This window comes from Conger conger, chromosome 17, assembly GCF_963514075.1.
Source record: "Conger conger chromosome 17, fConCon1.1, whole genome shotgun sequence".
NCBI lineage: Eukaryota > Metazoa > Chordata > Actinopteri > Anguilliformes > Congridae > Conger > Conger conger.
In genome coordinates, this window is record NC_083776.1 from 12,585,766 (window position 1) to 12,604,702 (window position 18,937).

The 18,937-nt window shown below is 43.0% G+C and overlaps 1 protein-coding gene across 2 annotated transcripts; it reads right to left on the bottom strand.

Annotated features, from left to right (window-relative positions):
- Positions 1-286: 286 nt before the first annotated feature.
- Positions 287-18,380, bottom strand: LOC133116383 (lanC-like protein 3). 2 transcript variants are annotated; one of them, XM_061225862.1, is made up of 6 exons: positions 17,725-18,380; positions 16,299-16,422; positions 13,409-13,606; positions 11,867-12,074; positions 2,268-2,533; positions 287-1,945 (listed from the first exon to the last, which is right to left on the bottom strand). In XM_061225862.1, the coding sequence occupies exons 1-6, from the start codon at positions 18,256-18,258 to the stop codon at positions 1,275-1,277; spliced, it is 2,001 nt and encodes a 666-aa protein (XP_061081846.1). In that variant the 5' UTR covers positions 18,259-18,380; the 3' UTR covers positions 287-1,274. The 2 variants fall into 2 exon arrangements, with proteins under 2 accessions (XP_061081846.1, XP_061081847.1); XM_061225863.1 differs by lacking the exons at positions 287-1,945; positions 2,268-2,533 and adding an exon at positions 8,496-11,011.
- Between the last annotated feature and the right edge of the window lie 557 nt (positions 18,381-18,937).

The window sequence follows — 18,937 nt, forward strand, 5'->3', positions numbered from 1 at the left end:
ATTATGCAACACTGCCACACTTCAATAGCACTTTGACAAATGAGGAAGCTACATTCAGTATGCAACTCTGAGCATATTTGTACACTTTACTTGAATTGAGTCCAAGCTGAATTTAACTGAAGCTGTTAAACTCAGGAGAAGTCTGAACTGTGGCAGCAGATATTGTAAAGGTGGCATGTTTTTCTTTGGATACTAGAGACAGAAGAGTAATACAATTAAAGGCTTCATACACACACTCTAATTATAAATGTGTAAATCATGTAATGAATTCAAATACACAATAAAATAATTTAAAGAGACACCATTTTAATGGTCAAAACATTTGCATAAGATATCTATATATAAAAAAAATATATAAAAAAAACTTTTTCTGACCGAGTTTCCTCATTATCAGACAAGGTAATAGTTTGGACCCTTCAAACGGTACACAATACAGTACACTAGACCTGCACTACAGAAAGACAAATGATGAGGAGGTTGTTCACTGCAAAACAGACACGAGTAAAATAGTGGGGCAGGTTTCAGCTCATTAGCATTGCATGGAATCAGGAATGCTAAAGGATTAATTTAAATGTGCGTTAAGTGACAAAGGAAAGGCAAACAGAAAGCCCAACTCCAAATTAGTTGTGAGGACGTAAAAACAGAACAGCATTCAGAGGCAATCTGCCCTCGTTAAACAGGGCAATGTTGCCCATAGCGTATGCTTTATCATAAAGTTAAAACCACAGTGCCATCCATTTACCACAAAGTATTTTGCCAGAAAATATAGAATATAGAAAAACAGAAGCGTTGAACCCCGCATGAAAGGCCTTTGTGTTCAAATTATTAATCAATACAAGTCCCCCTTTTATATGAGCACATATGGTACTATTGCCATCATTCCTGTAAAAATAAATATTTTGAAATAAAATTTCACTCCAAAAGTGATCCTTTTTTTTAGAGAACTGACATGTAAATGACAGCTGGATATTGCAGAGAGGAAATGAGTAAAATGTAACACAATGTACAAGACTCTGGATCTAAATCTGGAGATCTTCAATACAAACATTTGACCCTCAGTTGTGTGAGGATGTTTAATCATTAGAAATAACATTCAATAATAAATTACAAATGACAATTGACACATCACAGTATTGTAACAATAACTGGCACAAACAGTGACAGTGAAAAAACATTGAACAGAAAATGCCAAGCCTAATCCAAGCTATACATTTCCGTGGTTCCCACAGAAGTGCCTCGGCTGAAGAGGTACACAGTGCGGGGGGTCTGATAGTTTAGGGATTACCAGGCAGCTCGCACGAGCCCTGGGGCAGATAGAGCTTCCTGCAGGGGTGGCAGAATCGGTAGAGCACCAGCATGAAGCAGAGGCTGGCCAGGTACCCCAGCAGCAACTGCAGGCCCAGGAGTGCAGCGAGGAGGGGCTGGTGGAAGTCCCTCTGGAAGAAGAACCACAGCAGGACGAGCGCCACGTTTTCGGCAAAGTGCAGCGCGTAGTATGTGGCGGGGTGGCGCCAGTTCTCCTGCCGGCGGACCACGTCGGTGTGGGCGAGGTGGAGCTCCGTGGCGGGCCAGCAGAAGACGCTGACGGCTCCGTACAGCACCGTCAGGAGGCACAGGGCCACCGTGGTGCCCGAATGCTCCAGCCTTCTCTCCACGTCCCGGGGGAGCTGAGCCCCGCTCCACCAGAACTGGGCCCAGGGGTGGAGGGAGGACAGCAGCAGGTCCAGCAGCACCGCGGGCAGGACCCAGAGCTGCAGGGCGGAGCCGGCCAGGACCAGAACCGCCACCCGCGTGGAGATCTCCAGGCTGCGCCACAGGAGGATGCAGAGGAAGGCGGCGGGCCGGATCTTCACCTCATAGTCGTCGTACTTGATCTTGATGGCCAGGATGTTGCAGCGCAGGGCGCCGTAGACCACGGAGAGCATCGATATGACCATCATCGTCCCTGCGGAGAAACGGTCCCATGAGGAGTGGACTGACACTTATACGGATGGGCATGGGAAGGCATACATATTTACATATCTTTAACTGCATACCCTTTCAATGCAAAGGTATTCCAGGCAACTACAAGAGGTTCACATGAACCAAAAAATAATCAACATATAATGATAACACATAATCACACATTTGAGACGCCAAGACAATGTTAACATCTTGTTAACAATGGATTTATCTTTAACCATTTCCACCTATTCCATTCTAAACCAATCCCACGCCCCCTAACCCTAATCCCAACTCCCCAGGCCCGGCCCCAGGCCCCGCCCTACCTCTCCTGATTGGCACAGCGCTGTGCAGCAGGCTGATGTAGGCCTGTAGGGTGAGCTGGGGGGCGGAGCCCATGAAGGCCTGGACCACTGAGGCGCGGGCGAAGGCGGCGTGGTGAGTCATGATCTTCCTCTCCGCCCGGCCCACCTGCTCCTCCACCTCCTCAGAAGCCTCCCCGCTCCGGGGCAGCCGCTTCTTGCGGAGGATGCTGACGTAGGGCTCCTCCACCTTCCCCAGGCTCCCGTAGATGTAGAAGGCCTCCGCGCATCTGCAACGGCAAGCAGTATCAACAAACCTGCTTGCCATGCCTAGAAAGCCTTCAGACTCTTCTAGCCTCTGGTTAAACAATATAATGGGTGACATGCCTCAGGCAGTAAGAGCAGTCGTCTGGCAGTCGGAGGGTTGCCGGTTCGATCCCCCGCCCAGGCTGTGTCGAATTGTCCCTGAGCAAGACACCTAACCCCCAAATGCTCCTGACAAGCTGGTCGGCGCCTTGCATGGCAGCCAATCGCCGTCGGTGTGTGAGTGTGTGTATAAATGGGTGAATGAGAAGCATCAATTGTACAGCGCTTTGGATAAAGGCGCTATATAAATGCCAACCATTTACCATTTTACCATAAATAATAAAATAATTGTTGTAAATTGGTCAATTTGCACTTTAGTTAGCAAATGCTGTATTTAAGAGTTCAGCAATTATTTTTCAAGTATTAATTTGGGTTCAGTGCTTTGGTGCACTTCTTGTTAATTGAGAGCAGCAAACTGTTTAGCAGCAAAGCTTTATTTCCAACAGAACCCAGACTGAGTTATGAAATGTGTGGTTTTCAGCTTCAGGGCTTTTTCCCATGTATGGGTAAGCAACTCCTTATTTTTCTGTCACACTGGCCACAAAATAAATTGTTTTGATGTAATGTAATCAGTGAACAGAGAATTTAATACCACTGGTGAGCTTAGTTTTTTTTTCTTTTTGCTTTTGCACCAGCATGTGTTGACATCCATTTACTGTAGCACACAATTCACAGGAAGGTTCTTAAGCAGCACAGGTGACACAAGAACTGGGAACTGAGCCTAGAAGCAGACTAGTCTCACATCAGACATGTCACTTCTCTCTGTTTACGTCAAGGCAAGCGCTGCGAGATTTCCAGTCTGACGTGGAAGTCTTTTATTCATTTGCACACTGATGCAATACATTTTTCTGTACTTGTTAGAAATAGAAATGTGATTTGATTGGTTGAATGACCTCTTCATTCAAATCCACCTGCACATACATAGGCATACACAACTGGAAGGGGTATTTCAGTCAAAGTAGACCTGAGGTTTGATGTAAGCGTCTGTGTATCAATCAAAGACACAAGTTTCCATACGTAAGATGGGACAACCCAACCATGAACCGTGTCCCTCTTCTAAAGGAAAACACATTTTTTCAGACTTGATTTCATTTTTGTGCATTCACTGGCTCAATTTCATGTTAGCAAAACGTGTTAGCTTAGCATAAAGACTTGAAGCCTATCTCCTTCAAAGTGAAGAAATTACAGCAACTCCAAAGCAGCCATCTTATTTACATGACGTGTCATGTGTATTTGAAATACACGTGCAGGGAAAAAATAGCAAAAACAAGAGACGTTGTTTTTGGAGAAGTTCTACCTACCAACCAGCTGCTCAACCAGCAGAAGACGGAAGAGGATACATGTGTGTTCAGTGGTTATAGTTCCAACCGTCTAACTTCTAGTCTAACTTTAATAGGTTAACTGTGTGAATATCACCACTTGTTCTGAAAGTATTTACAAAATTTCTTAGCCAAAAGCTACAGACTGTAATATACAAAATGTGCTGACCAGCTCTCACAGGCTAATGATGATCCAAGTTACCATTTGCCTATTCTCTGATAAGCCTGTTATTTTTCTTTGAGGCACGACCACAGAAAACAACACCCATGGAATGAAATTGGCTGGAAAATTGTAAATATTGGCTGGAAAATACCGTAAAGGCCTGCTTGTCTTGCGACTGAATCCGGGTAAGGAGTGTGCATTTCTACACCAACAGTGTATGCCTGCAGGGCGGGGAACAGATGGCCCAACTGAAGGAGATAATTTAGGGTGGGCAGAGATCTCCCTGCCTGAGCGCGCTGTGCCCCAGGCCAGGTCCAGTTTCTTCCAGTCAGAAAGATTCACACCAGTCCGCTCATTCCTTCGGTGTGCATGGCAACGCAAGTCTCCCAGATTAGGGGCTACTTTCCCCAACTGAGCCGACGGCACTAGGGATGAGAGGGGGGAGGGGGGAGGGGGCTGTTATTTATAGCCCCAGTCAGTTCTGTTCGGCAATAGAAGCATTCGATGCATTGTGTACCAAGAATAATGCATTTATATAACTGTGTTTACAGTAGCAACGGTCTCAGTCAGGCAGGAAGCAAGTAAAGAGAAAACGTGACAGTAGCAGCCATATTACGATTTAATGTGCCTGCATTTTACCAACGGAAAGAAAAACAGTTTCGTTATTTTTCTGCATTTAACACTATTGTCACAATACTATGCCAAGATATCCCAGGTGCTTCCAACTAAAGGTAAATCTGTGCTTCTTCCATTGTGATAAATATTAAAATTTGATGGTAATTGATAATATGTTGCTGTTGTTGTCTACTTTTACTGCACCAAACGGTATCATTGTTCATGTACGTCAATGGAATAATTATAGCATTCAGCGTGACTACACAAACAAGCACATCCTCCAAAAATATTCATCCAATAGCCTTTGATCCACTAGATGACCCAGGGAATGTGGAATCAATTAATGGGGTTCCATGCCACCCATAATGGTTGGAGGTAAAATTAGTTGTCAATCACTCACTAGAACCAATCCAGATGTTGTGTAAATGAATTGGCTAAAATCAATGTGTCACTCCCAGGTTTTGTTTTCATGACACATCATTCTCCTGTTACTACTACAAGGCACACTTCTGTGAAATCTCACATTGTAGCATGAAGTGCTACTTGGGAACTGAGCTCAGTTCAATATAAGCATTTGCTGGGGGGGCCATATAAGGCCTTGGGGGAGTTCAGCATGTTTCACAAATATGCAGTCCACACAGGCAAACCACACACTGCTGATCGACCAGGAGAAGTCCTAACAAACTCTGTTCTTCCCTCCTTCCTTCCCACAAACCTCCTTCCCTCCGTGATGCCTTGGGTAATTATGTAAGGATTCTATTGCCATTTTGCCAGGATTCCAACATTCCTTTTCCAGATTATGGGAGAGCAGGGACATAAAGTGCAGTGGTGGGGTGGAGGGGGGGTGGGGCGTTGGCAAGTAGAAGGGGAGTAGGGTAAGCGGAGTGTTTCAGCTTGGGGCCAAATATCAGGCAATGAAACAAATGTGACAGCTTTGTCAATACAGGACTGTTGGCAGGCCTTGTGTGTTACGTCACGGCGCTGAATCATGTAAACTTCACCAGGATGAGCCATCAGCATACTGCATTCACACACATCCTTGTGATAATGATTCAGAATTATCCAAATTATCTAAAGCTACTTAGAAGTGTGAACATGTAATCACCCTCAAAGTATTGAAAGAATGCCTGCTACAGGAATCCAACTCTTAACTTTGGGACAACAATGACAAAAACTACACCACTCTCTTTCACTATACCGCCATAATACATTTGTGTAGTCTGTACAGATCTCTTTCATAACTCACAGTCCGAAAGAGACAAGATCAATTCATGTTTCCAAAACAAAAGCTGAACATGAATTTTGCCAACTGCATAATGAGAGGCATTATATGGAGAAATCCAAAACCGTGATCTAGCTTAAGCTCGTCAATAGCTAGTGTGCATGTAACAAGCCCACTCAAAATGTCATCCCAGAATGAGATTTAATTTACCATCCGCATGTGAGGACATTCTTCTCCCTTTCTTAGTTCCAAATAATGTTTTATTACCAGTTAGTTTGTGGCTGACTAGAGGACAAGAAATTTAAATGGAGGAAAATAAATTATACTAAATTAATATGAATGAGAAATGAAGAAAGAAAACATCAAACTTTTCATTTCTACCATTTTCACCTTCTTTAAAGTTTTTTTAGTCATTTCTCCCGCTACTAATTTTTACATAGATCACAGGCATATAAATACAATAACATTATTTTGTCAGTATGAAGCAGACGCCTGGTTTTAGGTCAGGCGAACACAGCTTGCTAATGGGGAGCACGAATACAACCGGGCACAAGTTCTTGATGCATGTTAATGAACTTCATTAGCATTGGAACTTGCAAGGCTGCATGCAAATTAAATTGTTTTGCATCGGAACCAGTTATGATGGCAGCTACACCTAAAACACAGGAAATGTTTTTTGTTTTTTTATGAATTTGATCATTCAGCTGGTTACATCAATTTTGTTGCCAGCTGCATTTGCAGTTCTATATGGACTAAAATGAGACAGAATTAACCTTATTAAAATTTCACTATAAGTATCTTCAAATCCACACCTGTGGCGTAGCCGAGCGTTTAGTCCTCAGAATAAATACACTATATAATTCAACGTGACCATGTTGCAATTGTAAAGCCAACAGGTCGTAATAGCCGAAAACCATACAATAAAACACAAATAATACGATAGAAAGTGAAGTTTCCCTTTAAACAATTTAAGCTGAAGGGGGCTGGGCACAGAAAGTTCAAAGACCTTCAACCTTTCTGAAGTATGTGGAAAGCCATATCGATAGAAATCACGCGCTCTCATTTCTATCGTAAACTATAAATGATCAATTGGGAGAACCTCGCTTGAATGCAATTGAAACAAATCCCCATTCACTAGCCTACATAAAAGCAACGCGTAGCCTTCTACGAACGTGCATTACAAATCAAGGGGTACAGCCTAACAGTTTTTAATCTCCTGAGGAAACGAATGCCCAATAAGATTGTTTTTCCTCAAGCGCAGCTCACCTCACAATAGGTCCGAGCTGCAGAATGTGAAGCAGTAGCACGAAGGGTCTGTCTTTTTGGAGGTCCCTATGTATAAAGCTCAGTGTCAGCTGCACCAGTACAGACGACAGGAGAGTGAAGAGGAGCGTTAACACCCGGTAGATCCGGTCACTCGTGGAGCTGTAGGTGAAGCTTAGGTACAGAGCTGCAGTCGTCTCGGCGGTGAATAGTGAGACCGACACAAAAATCGAAATGGGAAGTTTCATTCTCACACACCATTCGAAGAAGCTTCTTCCTCGCGTCAAACGGGACTTCCATCTCCCAACAAGCGAGGGACAGCCCCCAGAAGATGCAATACACCCTGCCCAAATTTTGTGTTTCTTTGCTTAGCAGTCTGGCTGGCTGCTTTTAGACCGCATGTAGTGTCACAAAGACTCCCTAGGTGGCGCAGAGTGGAGCAACGAGCTTTTGTTTAGAGACCTCTCAACATCGATTCATACTGTGTTTACATTTGTTTGAATAACTTTAAATAATGACTTATTGGTCCTTAATACAGATGCACACTCGTGAAGCCACACTCTGAGACATTCGTAAAGCCTGCAAGCATTTAAATGAGTAAATATGTCAAATATCCTTGACAAAATGCAACATACACTCACCGAGCACTTTATTAGGTATTTATTAGACTTTTTTTTTTCTTCTTACTTCTACTGCTGAAGCCTATCCACTTAGAGTTATGATGCATTGTATGTTCAGAGATGCTCTCCTGCATACCACGGTTGTAATGTATGGTTATTTGCGTTGCTGTCACCTTCCTGTAAGCTTTGACCAGTCTGGCCATTCTCCTCTGACGTCTCTCATTAACAAGCCATTTCTGTCTGCAGAACTGCTGCTCACTGGATTAAAAAAAAACATTTTTTGCACCATTCTTTACAAACTCTAGTGACTGGTGTGTGTGAAAATTCCTGGAGATCAGCCGTTTCTGAGATACTCAAACCACCCTGTCTGCCACCAACAATCATTCCACGGTCAAAGTCACTTAAATCTCATTTTTTCCCCATTCTGATGATTGATATGAACTGAAGCTCCTGACTTGTATCTACATGTTTGTATGCATTGCACTGCTGCCACGCAATTGAATGATTAGATAATCGCACAAATAAGTAGGTGTCATAAAGTAAAAATGTTCCTAATAAAGTGCTCAGTGAGTGTATTAGATACAAAATTTCAAAGGATTACTTTTTTCACGCTCCTTGGGGAAACCCCCACTAACTTAAGGAAACATTTATTTTGAAATGAACCAAAGTGGAATATCTGTAGGATTTATTAAATGTATATTCGATTTATTCTAGAAACAGCATTTAATTACACAAAGACAGAAACATTTTTAGACACATAACTTTTGATGCACACACAAATACAAAAAGCAAAAAAACAAAGGAAAATAATTTCTGACACCATCATTATTACAAACATAACAATCGGACACAAATCTATCCAGAAAATTATAACTTGATAACAATAACCAAATTACACCTACCAGTATTGTCAAATTAAGTTTTTAATTTGGAAAACCCTTCAAAATCTGGAAGTATAAAGTAGTATAACACTACAAGTCTAAAAGTAGGTTTACTGTATGCACGGTGAAGCGCTGTGTTTTACTGTGTTTACTCACTGAGCACTTAATTAGGTAGACCTGTACACCAGCTTGTTAATGCAAATATTTAATCAGCCAATCATGTGTCAGCAACTAAATGCATAAAAGTATGCAAACATGGTCAAGAGGTTGAGCAGTTTTTCAGACCTAATGTCAGAATGGGGAAGAAATGTAATCTTAATGGCTTTGACCATGTTGGTTCGAACAGGGTTGTTTGAATATCTCAGAAACTGCTGATCTCTTGAGTCAGTCTCTAGATTTAGCAGAGAATGGTGCGAAAAACTAAAAACATCCATAGAGCAACAGTTCTGTGGGCAAAAATGCCTTGTTAATGTGAGAGGTCAGAGGAGAAGGGCCAGACTGGTCAAAGCTGACAGGAAGGTGACAGTTACGCAAATAACCACACATTACAACAGTGGTATGCAGAAGAGCATCTCTGATGAAGTGTCAAGCGTCTTAAGTGGATAGACTACAGCAGTAGAAGACCGATAAGTCAAAGAAATACACTGAATAAATAAATACCTAATAAAGTGCTCACTGACTGTATATGGAATTGTGATGCATTTATCTGTATAGCTGTCATTCTAGGATTTAATGACAAAATGCATATGAAATATAAATATGTAACTTTTCTCCTTGAGCAGAATGAGGACATTCACCTACCTTCACCAGTCAGAGAGAGATGTTTAAGTGAACCTAATCACACGCAGGGTTGAGACATACATGGCAGAGAACCACGAGGCCCTCAACGCTAAAATTAATGTACAGATCACACCAAGTTCAATGAGCAATCAAAACCAATCACAAAACGGCTTGATTACAAGCCGAGATGATGAATGTATCACTGATTTGCCAATTAGATGGTGCATGTTTGCACTGAATCCAGGCCCTATTTTATCTAGCACGAAATAAGCTGTTCACTCCCACTTTTTCAGAAAACGTGTAATTAATCTACAATTTGATTAGCGCAACCCCACTTGTGTTGAGTCTAATGTCACGAACCAGCGTCACCATCCAGATGCTTTTGTCAGTGAGGCCTTGGCTCTGTTCTGTGAACTGATGATGGGCAATGAATGTCCTCCACAGTGCCTTGTACACTGGAGCTGTGCCTATTATGCTGTGAATAAGAGTGTTCATCAATCTGGACAAGCCTAAGCATGCCCAAAAACACAAGCACACCCATGAGATTTCACCCTGTTAAAGGGTAGAGGCATCGAGCTGGTACTGCTGAAAATCAGCATCGTTGAGACGATGTGGCTTGGACAAGGTGTGTCGTTCTCTGGATCGTGAGATCTTCCTGGGCCGCTGGCGGACGGGGTCATAGGCGGTATATCCCCAGCTAACGTGTAATTGGAATAGGCTAATTGGAATTGCCTACCAAATTGGGAGAAAATGGGATTTAGTTAACAAGCTTACTTACTGGGTCAGCACTAAATAATGATCACGTGTATAATTGGAGGTATTGCCTTACAAGATAAGGTGACACTGTGTATAGGGGATCATTGCTGCAGGAAATGCATGAAGTCAATAGAGCAGAAGTCACAGAAGAGACACTTCTTCACAATATACATCACCAGAAAGTACATACATTTCTTTTGCTGACTGCCAAAAATGACCACAGTCACTTTACAATCTAAACATCCCATTAACCTTTTCTACCCAACTCAAGCTACAACAGCCACAGTGAACAGTGAAACGCGACAAAAACATCAGCTTCGAAACACTCACTGTCAATCTAATGTGGGGGCGCATAACTCTAGTCCTGGAGGGCTAGCATGTATGCTGCTATTTGTTCTGCTAATATTCTGGTTAAACAGCTGCGTATCCAATGCTGGCTCACTACTACATGTTATCACAGCAACCTGTTTCACCAGGGAGACATACAGCTAGGGCCAATTAAGTGCTTAAAAGTGGAGGTTGGCATGAAGTCCTGAAGCTGCCCCCGCGTTGTGCACCCCCAATCTAACAGCAGCTTGGGTCTTGCCTGGCGGTCACGGTTTTGTTTTCTGCCTTGTGAATGTCTACACAAAGACGTTAAACAGAGGAAACTCAGACTTGTCAGGCTGGAGAAGATCCACCAAGAAGCACACAGTGCCTGAGAGACCTTCGAACAGGCTGTAGATGTTGTTCACAGAGCAGGAACCTGCCTTGAACTCGTCGCAGAACAGGAACTCCGCGAACCTGCAAACGCAAGGCACCGGTGACTCATGCAAGGTGTGGTATGAGGGGGTGATATGGGAACAGTGTGGTGGTGCTGATGGGTGAGTAGGATGTTGGATGCATTTCGGGTGCTGCTGTTTGGAGACAGGGGCGGGTGTAATGGCAATATGAGGTGGCGTGGAGGAATGTGGGTGCTGGGGGGTGGCTTGGGCAGCCTGTAGCATAGTGGTTAAGGTAAATGACTGGGACCCGCAAGGTTGGTGGTTCTAATCCCGGTGTAGCCAAAATAAGATCCGCACAGCCGTTGGGCCATTGAGCAAGACCCTTAACCCTGCATTGCTCCAGGGGAGGATTGTCTCCTGCTTAGTCTTATCAACTGTACATCACTCTGGATAAGAGCGTCTGCCAAATGCTAATAATGTAATGTAATGTAATGGGTGTGTGTGTGAGAGTGGTGTTGGTGGTGGCTGTGGGGGTAGATGTGGAGTGTGGGTGAGAGTGGTGTTGTTGGTCACTGTGGGGGTAGGTGTGGAGTGTGAGTGATAGAGGTGTTGTTGGTGGCTGTGGGGGTTGGTGTGGAGTGTGGGTGAGAGTGGTGTTGGTGGTGACTGTGGGGCTAGGTGTGGAGTGTGAGTGATAGAGGTGTTGTTGGTGGCTGTGGGGGTAGATGTGGAGTGTGGGTGAGAGTGGTGTTGCTGGTCACTGTGGGGGTAGGTGTGGAGTGTGGGTGAGAGTGGTGTTGTTGGTCACTGTGGGGGTAGGTGTGGCGTGTGGGTGAGAGTGGTGTTGGTGGTGGCTGTGGGGGTAGGTGGTAAGGCGTTGCTGGGAGCAGCAGAAACTGCAAAGCGGAAATATGAAGTCAGAAGCGAACTTTACCTCTGCGCACGGTAGATGTACTTGGAGCTTCCGGTGAGGCGGTACAGGAGCAGGAAGACATAGGCACTTCCTGCCACCCCGTGGCAGATTCCCGGCCCTTTCTTCAGAAGGCCCTTCTGCCACACCAGCTCCCCGCTGCGTATGCAGGTGTCCAGGTACTGCGGCCGCTTGTTGATCAGGTAGGCCTTGGCAAACAGGTAGGCCACCCCTGGCAATGACAAAGGCAGTGCAAACGACTCAACTCATTTTCATTTAGTCAGCTCCAATGCATCAGCGTCCACCACTGATGGTTCCAGAATTGTGTCTGTTAAAGCCATGCTGTTGCACAGCAAAATGTAATCAAATGCCTGCAATGCCATAATCACTTTGGAAACATAAATACTGTAATTTAAACAGAGCAATGGGTCCATCTTGCAATTAGAACTGTAATTGTATGTTTTACTAAATGAGTTGTCTGCTGGCTTTTTAGTCCCACTAGTTGTTTGAATTTAGAGACAACTCAGCCAATCTGGCTGTAAGAGCCAAAGCTTGGAATATTGGTATGCAATCCTGCTCCGGAAGCAACCACAGGAAGGTTTAAGACATGCCCGTTCATATGCCTGACATCTGATTGGTGACGGCAGTTTCTAGGGCAATATGACCGTACAGAATGTCCATTGCCACAGTGTGTTACTTGGCCAGACCCCTTCATGAATATTTACAAGATGTGTCAAATTTGATTTACTTCAGTTTCAGAGATAGGGACACCGAAGTTGTAATGGGAAAAACATGAGACTGAGTATCTGACACAGCTGAATAATCAGCAACACAAAGATATGTATAACTCTGCACTGGCCACAGCAAAACTCATTCAGGTAATTTGTGATCTGAATGAATCTCTTTTTGCTTATTTTGTTTTTGTGCCTTGAGTTTACATTTGTGCGCCCATGGTGTCATGGTGTCAATAAGTCATATGTAACCTGCAGAAACAGAACTACTGTTTCCAACCACAAAAGGTTTGTGTGCAACATGGTTAGATATTCTGGTGACTGTTTATATTTGACACAAAATGGAATGCAAGCATATACCAATGAGTAATATGTTGTGTATGCATGCACAAAGGCGCATGTAAGACTCAGAAGTAATACTGTTGTTTATTATTATTAAGCCTTCAGTGTCTGCTACACCTAATGTATTTTACTAAATCCCACAAGACAACAATATATTATGTTCTTTTCAGTTTCAGTATATGCTATTCTAGACTATTCTGCTCACACGGTAGAGTGTCCCTGTTGCAAGTCAATGATTAGAGACACTGGCCTATATTAATAAAGCATCTCTGAATAGGTGCTGATCTAGGATCAGATTTCCCCCATCAATATGTTATGAGCTCCGAAGCAAAACTGACCCCAGATCAGAGCCCCTCCTCGGAGATGTTTTATGAATATGGGCCACTGTGCAATAGCCCTGTCAGAGGTGTTTTATAAATATGGGCCACTGTTGCGATAGCCCTGTCAGAGAATGTTTTATAAATATAGGCCACTGTGCGACAGGCCTGTTTACCAGGAGCTCCGTGGCACCAGTGCACCAGCTCCTTCTCCCTCTCGATCACGGCACCCAGCTCAGCAGGCCAGTTGCAGTTCTGCTCCTGGTTCATCAGGAAGTCCACGCTCTGCCACACCAGTTCCCTCTCGCTCGATGAGAGCAGCTCCTGGGAGGAGAGCAGCATCTGCAGGATGGAGGAGAGGCCGTGGGCAGCGCCTGTGTGGGGAACACCAACGCGCTGACGCAAGTGTGCGGACACGCGCCCAAGCCGTTACACACGCACACCCACGCATACACACGCATGTGCATACACACATTTCAAACACACATACATACATGCACACCCGCAACCATACATGCACAGGCACACACATGATACCAAGAGTGAGCACACACACACACAAAGAGAGAGAGACAGAGAGAGCGACAGAGAGACAAAGAGAGAAACTTGCAGAAGCACTGACAACATAGCTCTCAATCCTTATGTATCAGGCAGTGTTCACAAAACATTTATTGAAATACAAAGGTAAAACAATACGATTTGAAAACTTTTGCAGTCTTTACGTTTTCATTATACACTCAGTGAGCACTATATTAGGTATAGCAGTACATCAACTTCCATCCATCCATCCATTATCTTAACCCGCTTATCCTGAACAGGGTCGCAGGGGGGCTGGAGCCTATCCCAGCATACATTGGGCGAAAGGCAGGAATACACCCTGGACAGGTCGCCAGTCCATCACAGGGCACACACACCATTCACTCACACACTCATACCTATGGGCAATTTAGACTCTCCAATCTGCCTAACCTGCATGTCTTTGGACTGTGGGAGGAAACCGGAGTTCCCGGAGGAAACCCACGCAGACACGGGGAGAACATGCAAACTCCGCACAGAGAGGCCCCGGGCGACGGGGATTCGAACCCAGGACCTCCTTGCTGTGAGGCGGCAGTGCTACCCACTGCACCATCCGTGCCGCCAGTACATCAACTTGTTAATGCAAATACTGTATCTAATCAGCCAATCATGATGCAGCAACTAAATGCATAAAAGCATGCAAACATAGTCAAGAGGTTCAGCTGTTTTTCAGACCAAGCATCAGAATGGGGAAGAAATGTGATCTAAGTAACTTTGACTGTGGAATGGTTGGTTGCCAGACTGGGCAATATCTCAGAAACTGCTCATCTCCTGGGATTTTCACGCACACTAGTCTCTAGAGTTTTTAGAGAATTGTGCGAAAAACAAGAAACATCCAGTGAGCAGCAGTTCTGTGGGTAAAAATGCCTTGTTAATGAGAGAGGTCAAAGAAGAAGGGCCAGACTGGTCAAAGCTGACAGGAAAGTGACAGTAACCACACATTACAACAGTGGTATGGAGAAAAGCATATCTGAACACGCAACGCATCATAACTCAAAGTGGATAGGCTACAGCAGCAGAATACCAAAAAGTAATAAAATAAAATAGACAAATAAAGTGCTCAGTGAGTGTATTTTATACTTTTAACTGACTATGACATTTGCTTCCTGATAAAGATTTTGTGAACTAGGGCCAAGAATATGCAACCAAACTGAAAAAGACTAACGGTTTATTTGTCTTTTTACATTAGGGATCAGATACGCTAAGAGTGCACTATATTATTTTTCCAATTATGTTTTACCCATGTTAGTTTTCATTTAGTGTCATTTATGAAAGTAATTAACAGTACCGCATATTCACATTCAGTGCGAAGACTTAGCACATCTGATCCGTACAGTTACGTCAAACGCACATGCTTTACGTCAACCGGCAGCAGAGTGGTCCCCTCCTCAGAAACGGATGTACAAAACAATGTAGTACTGCCAGTTCCGCAATAAAGCCAGTGAGCACCAGGAAAACATGCAAAAACGTGTGCCTCATTACGTCAATTGCACTTCAACGCATGCTGATGTTATTAGCAGTCGTGGTAGTATAGTAGTAGTCTTAGTAGTAGTAGGCTAGTATGTATCCATTTTGATAGGACAAATTGCAGTAATTAACCGATTGTCCAATATATTAAATCAGGGGCCTGTTCCACTGAATTATCTGGATAACTGCACTGAGTAAAACCCAGACTCCGGCCAATTCTGGAACATAGACTAAACCCTGTTCCAGGTTTTACTCAGTGTAGTTACCCAGCTAACCCAGTAATCCTGCTTTATGGAATAGGCTCTGTTAATTCTCAGTGGTCAATCATCCAAAACTTCAAATTCAAGTTTAAACCACATCGACAGTCCACTACTTAAAGAGCAATGCCATATACGTATATATAAACAACAAAATAATTTACAAACACGTTTGGAGCATCTGAAGTTTAGGAGGATACATGCGTTTGCTTAAAAACGAGGCATTTGTCATGATATGTTTAAATCATTGCTTTTCAGTATTGTGAACAGAACAGCCTATAGAAGAACTGTCTGTGGTACTGAAATGCGATGGCAAGGCATACATAGGATCGGTTTTATAATCGCATGCAATTTCAGTTGAAATTGTATTTAAAAAATAAATCATGAATTGAATTGTTGCATGTTCTGTTGACACCACGTCGTCCAGCAGTCAGTGCAATTTATCTCCATTGTTAATGTTGCCGTTTACATGCAAACATATCACTTTGCTTACAAGGACCTTTGTGTTGGTGAGAATGTTAAATCTTCCCCTGACAGACTTCTCCATCCGGTGCTATCAGGGGAGAGTAAGGTTAGATTTAAAAAGGGAATGAACAACTCGGTGTGACTGTGATGTCATTAGAGGCAATAACTGTGTTTTTCTCAATAACGTGCGCATTTCAAGTCATTCAAGCTTTTTGGCTAAACGTGGAACAACGTTATTAAGAATATCAATAATGTTTAGCCGTCATCTTTAAAATACAAAAAAACATGTTTTATTGCTCACCCAAATATTCCGTGCCGTAGTACGAGTACATAAGGGGAAAGGCTTTCCTTTTCTTTCTTGCATACTGCTTACCAGAATCAATAATAGCCTGGCAAATGGCCTTTATCTGATCCGGACTCAATATCTGTAAGGAATACCAGAGAAGGGTAATGTAAAAGATGCAAATATTCACGGAGTAAAGTTTCACGACGCATTTATTAAAAGCAAAATGCATCACGCAAAATTGATATCCATTTTGCACCTCTGTAAGTGCGTGCAATACACATAGATAGCACAGTGCTTAAAACCTAAAATAAAAAAAGAATCCCTCATGCTTCATGCGCATAAAAAACTGTTTAACGTATCTTAACAATGAATTAGGACCACCAGCATTTGAAAATACATAGCTTAGCATGATAACAGCGTGCAAAAGGAATGAGAAAAGGGAATCCATTATTGCTCGTTATGCACTGGTTTTTGGTTAGGCTTAAGATACCCCAACAAAAAGTTATAAATCCCACATTTTACAGAAATGAAGCTTAGTACGATTATACAAAAGGACGATGAACTTACTTTAAAAAAAATGAATTTTATATACTCGTCATCGCTGTTTTCCCATATCAATTCTAGCTCGTTGTTTGGGCAGAGTAAGCCCTGATAAGCATCAAATTAAGCAGGAAAAACCACGCTCAACGAGCATATGAAGCGTTTTTAAAAATACTTTTCTCAACCTTTGCACACTCCTAGTACTCATATTTAGCTTGGACAAACTTTGGGGTTTCTAGCTCATTGCTTAAGTACGCCAGGTCTCGTTGCAGTTGTTGAGCGCGATAAGCGTTTTAGACATTTTGAGTTATTCCAGTGTTGTCTACCGCTAATCAACATCACCAGAAGTCCTGGTGTGATATCTACAATATTGTTTTTACAGTAGCCGTTCAATACGTTATCAGCGTCATTTCCCAAATAGTCTAATTCTAGTCAGTGCTAATTTGTCAACAAAAATAACCAGGAATGTGTCCCCTGGCCGCTGTGGCTAGGCGACGACGACGTGATAGCATAGGTTGGGATGTCATGGTTGGGATCAATTTTCAATTCAGTCAATAAAAAAAAGATTGATTTAAAAACCATAGCATTATTATTTGTATTTTAACCCAGAAATGACCCAAAGGTTGTAGTTGTCGTTCGATTACCAGTCAGAACACTGCCCCTTCAATACGGTAGCCTACTGAGCCTGAGTTGCATATCCACCTGTATCAATTGATACTGAGTAAAATGTCAGATTGTGTAAATCCTTCTAACGAGGGCCTGCGCAAATACAAATAATTAAATGACAATAATTTCAAATGTTGCGTCGTGTGAATTCAATGCCTTAAGGCAATGCCCTATAAACTTCTGTCACCTTATCCATTAAATATGTGCATTTCTACCCCCCTTTAAGCTGTCTTACCTCAATTTCTAGTTTCTGTTTCAGCACCTGGGCTGCGCACAGGTAGCCGGATCTACCCACGAACAGCTCATCAGAGCCGCACTCAAGGAAGTTGACCGGCGCGCACACCTCCCACAGTTTACGGAATTTGGTGAGGGGCTTCACGAAGTCTGACAAGCCTAAAGCTTTATAGACCATCGCAGCCACGGCGTAGATTCCAGCTCCACCGAGGAGGAACGCCGCTCGCATGTTCTTGTCTTGCTCCCCGTCAACATACCTTACGGATACGTCTATTATCTGCTTCGCTGTTTTCAGGTAGACGTCCCTTTGCTGAGTAAACAAAGGGCATTCTGAGACATAGTATAACATATATGCAACGCCGGCCGGGCCATCATACAACCCCCCGTCGCAGTCATTCGAACCAGTGGGCACCTTCTTTAGGATTTTCTCAATTGTCGCTATAACCGTGCGCACTATCGCATCGCTGTCTAGCCCGATGCACAAGGCACCTTTGTAGTCAGCGAAACGGTTGGCAAAACAACGCTTGTTTTCCATCACAGACGAAACTGTGCGGTTTACAATAATGAAATACGCAGATCCTATTACAAACCCACGGTCTTCTTTTCGAGTTGGACCTTCAGCCGAATTATTACAAGCAACGTGCCAAAGCGTGAAACCAGTTCTTACATATTTCCAATTGAGGAGACAAACCACCCATGAAAATACATGGGTAGCTTGTTACAATGATGTTTCCATGGAGCCCGGAAATGGTATATTCTGGATACCAGTGATTTATGGGACTTGTATTTTCCACAATCAAAATACTAAGCTCACAAATTGTCAACAGTGTTTAATAAAAAATCGCTAATTCCTATCTTTATTAATGGCTAAATATTATTGTGTGCATTCATCTGTATCAATTGTAGTCTATAGCTATAATTTGTAGCCATGCCGTTGGTAAATCAATGCAAAAAAAAAAACAATTGCATATTACTGTGAGATGATGAATTATACAGCATAATTTCTAATATCAAATTTGTAAATCGACTATAAATATTTAATTTCAATTTGTTCACCAACATCAAATACTGAACAAACTAAACGAAGAATATAAATGATTAGGAATTACAGTACATATTTGTTTTTGATTCCTTGACTGGTGTATTGGAACAAATGAAATTATCACAAAAATGAACCCCGCCCATCTGCTCTTTGTGGCCTCAAATGTACCAGG

Excerpts from the sequence above, each read along its gene's own strand:
- LOC133116383 (XM_061225862.1), bottom strand. The coding sequence starts at position 18,258 with ATGGAAAACAAGCGTTGTTTTGCCAACCGTTTCGCTGACTACAAAGGT. Across the intron at positions 12,075-13,408 it reads CTGGTGCCACGGAGCTCCTG|GGGTGGCCTACCTGTTTGCC; the intron begins GTAAACAGGCCT and ends TGTCATTGCCAG. Across the intron at positions 1,946-2,267 it reads CGCTGTGCCAATCAGGAGAG|GGACGATGATGGTCATATCG; the intron begins GTAGGGCGGGGC and ends GTTTCTCCGCAG.